General features: G+C 44.8%; 1 protein-coding gene across 1 annotated transcript; it reads left to right on the top strand.

Moving 5' to 3' along the window:
* Positions 1-5,161: 5,161 nt before the first annotated feature.
* On the top strand, positions 5,162-7,260 carry LOC148206242 (uncharacterized). Its single transcript, XM_088107383.1, has 3 exons — positions 5,162-5,463; positions 5,560-6,367; positions 7,222-7,260. Exons 1-3 carry the CDS (start codon positions 5,162-5,164, stop codon positions 7,258-7,260), a joined length of 1,149 nt encoding a protein of 382 aa, XP_087963509.1.
* Positions 7,261-8,123: the final 863 nt, after the last annotated feature.

The raw sequence follows: 8,123 nt of genomic DNA, 5'->3' as shown, positions 1-8,123 counted from the left end.
TATTCTCATCTACTCCAAGACCAAGGACGAACATGAAGAACACTTGAGGGCAGTGCTGAGCGTATTAAGAGAAAAGGAGTTATTTGCAAAGCTGTCCAAGTGTGAGTTTTGGATGAAGGAGGTGCAGTTTTTGGGACATGTTGTGTCAGCTGGAGGGATCTCGGTAGATCCAACAAAGGTACGAGCGGTACTGGAATGGAAAAGTCCACGTTCAGTCACGGAAGTAAGGAGTTTTGTTGGTCTCGCGGGCTACTATAGGCGCTTCATTGAAGGATTTTCTAAGATAGTAGCACCACTGACACAGCTTACCAGGAAAGACCAACCGTTCGCGTGGACTGATTTGTGTGAGGAACGCTTTCAAGAGTTGAAGAATAAGTTGACGAGCGCTCCAGTATTGATCATTCCAGACACGTCCAAGCCCTTTGAAGTGTACTGTGACACGTCTCATCAAGGGTTGGGCTGTGTGCTCATGCAAGAGAGGCGAGCGGTAGCGTATGCGTCTCGTCAACTGAAGATTCATGAGAAAAACTATCCAACGCACGACCTGGAATTGGCAGCGGTCGTCTTTGCATTGAAGATTTGGAGGCATTACTTGTACGGATCTACTTTCCAAGTCTTCAGTGATCACAAGAGCCTCAAATATTTATTTGATCAGAAGGAGTTGAACATGAGGCAGAGGCGTTGGTTAGAATTTTTGAAGGACTATGAGTTTGAGTTGCTCTATCATCCGGGGAAAGCTAATGTAGTGGCGGACGCCCTAAGCAGGAAGACAGTTCATGTCTCGGTGATGATGATTAAAGAGCTAAGTTTGGTGGAGAGTTTCCGAGACCTAAGGTTACAGTTCGATCTGGGAACGAATGTTATTAGATGCTATAACCTTAGAATTTCGAGTGATGTCTTTGACCGTATCAGGATAAAGCAATGCGAAGACGAGGACTTGTTGAAGATTTTAAGCACGTTCGGTACCAATCAGGCCAAGCATTTCAACACTAGAACGGACGGCCTGTTGCGTTACATGGGTAGGACGTGCGTTCCTAACGATGGCGAGCTGAAGCGGATCATATTGGAAGAAGCACATCACAGTCGTCTTAGCATACACCCTGGTATGACTAAGATGTACCAAGATCTTAGACGCTCGTTCTGGTGGTCTGGAATGAAGAATGATGTCGCTTGTTTTGTGGCATCCTGCTTGACTTGTCAACGTGCAAAGACTGAACACCAACGACCAGGCGGCTTACTTCAACAGTTGGAGATTCCTGAATGGAAGTGGGACAGCATCTCCATGGATTTCGTGACTCATCTACCACGCACGGTCAGAAATCATGACTCGATTTGGGTGATCGTGGACAGACTAACGAAGAGCGCCCACTTCCTGGCCGTAAACTTGAAGATGTCGATGTCAAATTTGGCCAAGTTATATATCAAGGAGATCGTTCGTCTGCATGGAGTGCCTTCAAGCATAATTTCTGACCGAGACACGAGATTCACATCTCGGTTTTGGCAATCCTTACAAGGCGAATTGGGAAGCAAATTGCGGATGAGTTCAGCATATCATCCTCAGACGGACGGCCAGTCTGAGCGGACCATCCAGACGCTGGAAGACTTATTGAGGATGTGCGTCCTAGATCACTTGGGCGCCTGGGATGAAGTCCTGCCGCTCGTGGAATTCACTTACAACAACAGCTTTCAGGCTAGCATTGGAATGGCGCCGTTTGAAGCTCTTTATGGGAGAAAATGCCGAACGCCACTCTGTTTTTTCCAGGAAGGAGAGAACGTGCTAACTGGACCTGAACTCATCCAGCAAACGACCGAGAAGGTTAAGTTGATCCAAGATAGATTGAAGACGTCCCTGAGCAGGCAGAAATCATATGCGGATAGAAGAAGAAGACCCTTGGAGTTCGCTGCAGGTGACCATGTCTTTTTAAGACTTAATCCGATCACTGGAGTAGGCCGAGCCGTTCGTCCAAAGAAGCTATCTCCCAAGTTCATAGGACCGTACCAGATTTTGAAGAAGATTGGGCCAGTAGCTTATGAACTTGCCTTGCCTCCTCAGCTATCAAATCTTCATCCAGTCTTCCACGTTTCCCAACTCCTGAAGTACATAGCCAATCCCTCTCATATCTTGGAGTTGGAAGACGTTCCACTACGCCACGACCGAACGCTGGAGTTGCAACCAGTACGGGTGGAAGACAGCCGCACCAAGCTATACAAAGGAAAGGACGTTCGTCTAGTCAAGATGGTGTGGGACGCGAAGACTAGTGATTCAACGTGGGAAGTGGAGGATGCTATGAGGGACTTGTATCCTCACTTATTTTCGGGTAAATGTCTAATTTTCGAGGACGAAAATTTTTGTAGTTAGGGGGAATGTGAGACCCTAGATAATTAACGTTGCAAATATATGTCAAATCAAAATCAATGCACATCACGTCAATGGTTCAGAGTCATTAAAAACGCACTTCGCACCACATGCACGAGCGCCACCTGTCACGCTAGAAGTTTCGGAAGTCAGTAGTGGGATACAGGTGTCAGCAGGGGAGACGTTCGTCCATTTTGACTTGGATTGAACAAAACTGAGTTTTTGGAAAATCTCTCCCTCTCACCTGCACGCACTCATCTTCTTCCTCAGAACTCAACCCTTCATTTTCTCTACCTTCTCTCTAGAACCAGTCCACCTTCTCTCTACTGTAAACTCATCACTTTCTTCTCCGATCACGTTTCAGAACCGTGAGGACGTTCCCTAAGACGTGGGCGTTATTTTGGACCGAACAGAGTTGGAATTTAAGCTGGTAAGTTCTCATCTCTGATTCGCTCATCCATTAGGGTTCATATGAAACCAAGTTCTAGGTTCATGCATGGGTTATATCTGAGATATTTGATTTTTGGTGTTTAGATTTAGTGGAAGTTGTTAAGGGAACCTTGGAGTAGAACGTTGTAAGAGAACAAACCAATCCTTTGCATTAGGGCAAGTTGCGTACGAATCCGGGTAAGGGAAGCTTATATATTTAATTTATACTTGTATGATTGTATGAAGGCATGATATGGGTTGTTTGTATGAAATAAATGTGTATGTGCTGTTCTGGATCTGCATGAACGAACCCTGTTGTGCTGGATGAAAATATTTTCTGTTGGTTGAAATGCATGTTGAATCGGATTCGTATGAAAGATGTATTACTATAGTATGATTGAATTTATTAATTTGATGAAATCTGTATAGTATGAGAATTAATCCTGGATATGAAAATCACGAAGTAAGAATCACATGAGAAATAGTGAGTTCACTTAGTTGAAAATCTGGATCTGATAAATTCCCTATGATAAATTACGATCGTCATCGAATGGTCTTACACCGTTCGGTTTCCCTGAAAAAGACTTAGAGTTGAATTCTTTCATTTGGGAAGGGTTCGGTTTGAGAACGAGCGTCCTCATTTGAAATACTATGTTTAAGCGTTCGGCTCAGCATAAAGTTGTCGTACGCCTTAAAATTTAATAATCCTAAAATAAGTAACGTTCGGTCTTATACCGAACGTTCGTCCTAAATAGCGCAAGGTCTTATACCAAGCGTCCTTCTAAATAGCGCTCGGTCTTGTACCCAGCGTTCGTCATGATTGATTCTTGGTCATCTACCTAGCGTTCGTTTTAATAAAGTGTTCGGTCTTAGATCGAACGCTCGTCCTATCTTTGATTCCTTAACGAACGTAAATAGCGTTCGTCCAAATACTTAATAAATGTATATTGTCGCGTTCGGTCATTGACTGGCAGTCGACCCCTTTTAAACAAAAGGTTCCCAATGTAGTTAAGTATTCTTCTTGATGTGTCTTCATCCAAGTGAAGTCAACCCGTCCTCTTGGTACTTAAAATATTCTGAAAAAGGGTCGTATTATTCTGGAGTCTTTCTGATTGTTAATGGGTTCTTCTAAATCTGGCTTTTCACGTTCGTCCTCGTCCTTCAGAGGGTTGAACGCTCGTCTTTTCATGGAAGTGGAACAAAGAATGAAATTATTATTAAGAGGAAGTGTTAAGATGTGCGAACCGTGTAAGAACTAAAATTATGAAATTTGATTTTGGACGAGCGTTCCAGGGAGGAACGTCTCATATATGTGGAATAATTTGATTGGTAAAGTATGACTGTGGCTATTGCTAATGCTGGCTTGGTCCATCCTGATATTCCGTGAGTGCTCGTTCTCAAGTAGAGAGGAGTAGTTCATGTGTGGGAATGGCAGGAGGTCCTTAGTCCATAAGTTAACATGGGCGACGTAAGAACGGACTAACCTCGAGTGGCAGCTGATTAGGTATATCCCGGCTACTACACCACTCGGGTGCGAGGACGCCTGTAGCTACACGATTCATACAGTCCGGACGGTCTGTCTAATATATCTATATATTGATCTATATTAAGTTACATGTGTGTTTGAATTGTGATGTTAAATGTATATGTGATGGTATGAATTAAATCATATAAGCTTACCCTGTGTATTTTTCCTTGTGTTGTCTACTGTCTATGTACGTTCGTCCTGTCTTGCAATGATCATCCGTGTGGATGTGAGCAGAAGGCGAGGCCACTCTGGAAGACGTTATTGAAGAAGAGAATCTGGTCGAGGTGGAAGTAAAAGTCGAGCCTTAGAACGCTCGTTATGATAGGATTGTAAATGTTAGTTTTCATTTTGACGTTCGGTTAAATATTTTGTAAAACCGTTCGTTCTAGACTTTCCTTATTTCCGTTTCGTAAATGGTATTTTCTGTATATAAGCCGTTCGGCTTTGGAACCTTAATCCAGTTTTGTAAAGACTGCACTATTTTACTGTTTTAATGTAATTAATTCTGATTATGGTAATTACTGTATTTTGGGATGTTACATTAGTGGTATCAGAGCAGTTTTGTTCTATTAAAAAAGACACTGTAGGTTATGAGTGCATTGTGTTCTGCTGTGTGCTTATGATATGGTTGGTGAGTTATTATTTTTAACTCTTAAACATTTCTAACGTTCGTTTTTCTCTGGTCCAGAGAACTAATGGCGCCTAGACTCCCTCCTCCTCCGCAACCGAACGAGTCTGATATGTCCAGCAACACTAGGTTGTTGGAAACAGTAGTTGAAAGATTGCATCAACAAAACACAACGTTAATGGAGCAGAACGCCACTCTGATGCAGCAAAACCAGGCCGCTATGCAGAGTTTGGAGGCCTCTCGTGCCAACTCTGAAACAACTCAAAGACAGCTGATGGAGATTCTGGCAGCAACCAGACACACCCCGGGAGCGTCCTCTTCTAACGCTGCCCAGCCTACTGCCGAGTGGAGCTTGGAGAGTTTTCTCCAACACCATCCGGCTAAGTTCAGCGGAAAGGGCCTCCCTGACGAGGCAGACCAGTGGTTAAGGGACATGGAGAGGATCTTCAATGCCAAGAGGTGTCCTGATGAGAACAGGTTGGCGTACACTGAATATTTGCTGATTGGAGAAGCGAGCCACTGGTGGGCGAGCATGAGGGCAATCTTAACGGACGCTCCAAATCCAATTACTTGGGAAGTATTCAGGAGCAAGTTTTATGAAGAATACTTCCCTGACAGCGTTCATTTTGCCAAGGAGGTAGAGTTTCTGCAGGTCGTTCAAGGTGGGATGTCCGTTTCAGAATACACCAACAAGTTCAAACACCTTGTCAGATTCAATACAATGGCCACCAATGAAGAGTGGCAATGTCGAAAGTTTGAGAACGGACTGAGGAGTGATCTGAAGGTATTGATCTCTAGTTTGTGCATCCGTTCGTTTCCTGCTATGGTTGAACGAGCGAAGGTATTAGAGAAAAATATGGCAGAGGCAGAACGACAGAAGAAGCAGAAACAAGTTAGTAGGGGAACGATCGTTTCCAGAGGCAATGTTAGTCAACGAGGAACTCCGTACGCTCGTCAGAATCAGCCAGTCAACACGAGCGGATCACAAGCACTAGTTTCTGTCGGACAATCTGGGCAACATGGAAACGTCTCTTGTTTCCAGTGTGGAGGGCCACATTACCGATCGTCATGTCCTCAGCTAGTAAGAGGAAAACACTGCAATCGTTGTGGACGGAACGGTCACTTGGAGAACGAGTGTAACATGGGTGGACGGGCAGTGATGAGACCACCAAATGCTGGAAGGAATCAGCAAAGAGTTGGACGAGCCCAAGCAGTGGGACGCGTTTATGCTATAACTGGGGCAGAGGCGGCCAATTCAGGTACACTTATCATCAACACATGCTTCGTGTATGGTAGATCTTGCTGCGTGTTGTTTGATTCGGGAGCAACACATTCCTTCATCTCGAAGGCATGCGTTGGCAAACTGGGTTTAGAAGTGAGCGAGATGCAGTTCGATCTGGTGGTGTCAACCCCAGCGGCTGGAGAGGTTAGGACGTCCACTATGTGCGTCCGGTGTCCTATAGAAGTAGAAGGGCATAAGTATAAAGTAAACCTCATCTGCCTACCTCTTCAAGGGTTGGAGGTGATTTTAGGAATGGATTGGCTGGCTACCAATCACATTCTCATAGATTGTGGGAAGAAGGAGTTGGTGTTTCCGGATGAAGAAGAAGAAGAATTATCTGTAACGCTCGGTCAGTTAAAGGAGGACATAATGGAAGGTGCGAGCTGTTTTCTAATCATGACGCATGAAGACCAAGAGTTCGGAGGACGGGGAAATGAACGAACGTCCAGGGAGGACAGTATTGAACGAACAGTCGTGAATGAATTTCCGGACGTCTTTCCGGAAGAGATCCCTGGACTGCCTCCCGTTCGTGATGTTGAATTCACCATTGATTTGGTGACTACGGCAGCACCTATTTCAGTTCAACCCTATCGGATGGCGCCTGCAGAGTTGGTTGAACTCAAGAAGCAGATTGAAGAGTTAATGGACAAGCAGTTCATCAGACCGAGCGTATCACCTTGGGGAGCACCTGTGCTCTTGGTGAAAAAGAAGGATGGCAGCTCTCGGTTATGTATAGATTACAGGCAATTGAACAAGCTGACCATCAAGAACAAGTACCCATTGCCAAGGATAGATGATTTGTTGGATCAACTGCATGGGGCGACGGTGTTTTCTAAGATTGATTTACGTTCGGGATATCACCAAATCAGGGTGAAGGAGGACGACATCCAGAAAACTGCTTTCAGGTCTCGTTATGGACACTACGAATATGTAGTGATGCCCTTTGGAGTGACGAACGCTCCTGCAGTATTCATGGATTATATGAATCGCATCTTCAGGCCGTACCTGGACAAGTTCGTGGTCGTCTTCATAGATGATATTCTCATCTACTCCAAGACCAAGGACGAACATGAAGAACACTTGAGGGCAGTGCTGAGCATATTAAGAGAAAAGGAGTTATTTGCAAAGCTGTCCAAGTGTGAGTTTTGGATGAAGGAGGTGCAGTTTTTGGGACATGTTGTGTCAGCTGGAGGGATCTCGGTAGATCCAGCAAAGGTACGAGCGGTACTGGAATGGAAAAGTCCACGTTCAGTCACGGAAGTAAGGAGTTTTGTTGGTCTCGCGGGCTACTATAGGCGCTTCATTGAAGGATTTTCTAAGATAGTAGCACCACTGACACAGCTTACCAGGAAAGACCAACCGTTCGCGTGGACTGATTTGTGTGAGGAACGCTTTCAAGAGTTGAAGAATAAGTTGACGAGCGCTCCAGTATTGATCATTCCAGACACGTCCAAGCCCTTTGAAGTGTACTGTGACACGTCTCATCAAGGGTTGGGCTGTGTGCTCATGCAAGAGAGGCGAGCGGTAGCGTATGCGTCTCGTCAACTGAAGATTCATGAGAAAAACTATCCAACGCACGACCTGGAATTGGCAGCGGTCGTCTTTGCATTGAAGATTTGGAGGCATTACTTGTACGGATCTACTTTCCAAGTCTTCAGTGATCACAAGAGCCTCAAATATTTATTTGATCAGAAGGAGTTGAACATGAGGCAGAGGCGTTGGTTAGAATTTTTGAAGGACTATGAGTTTGAGTTGCTCTATCATCCGGGGAAAGCTAATGTAGTGGCGGACGCCCTAAGCAGGAAGACAGTTCATGTCTCGGTGATGATGATTAAAGAGCTAAGTTTGGTGGAGAGTTTCCGAGACCTAAGGTTACAGTTCGATCTGGGAACGAATGTTA

This window comes from Vigna umbellata, chromosome 1, assembly GCF_029865625.1.
Source record: "Vigna umbellata cultivar VRB3 chromosome 1, Vumbellata_1.0, whole genome shotgun sequence".
NCBI classification, from domain to species: Eukaryota; Viridiplantae; Streptophyta; class Magnoliopsida; order Fabales; family Fabaceae; genus Vigna; species Vigna umbellata.
Note: the sequence above shows the minus strand (reverse complement) of the source record. Positions and strands in the feature narration are given on the sequence as shown.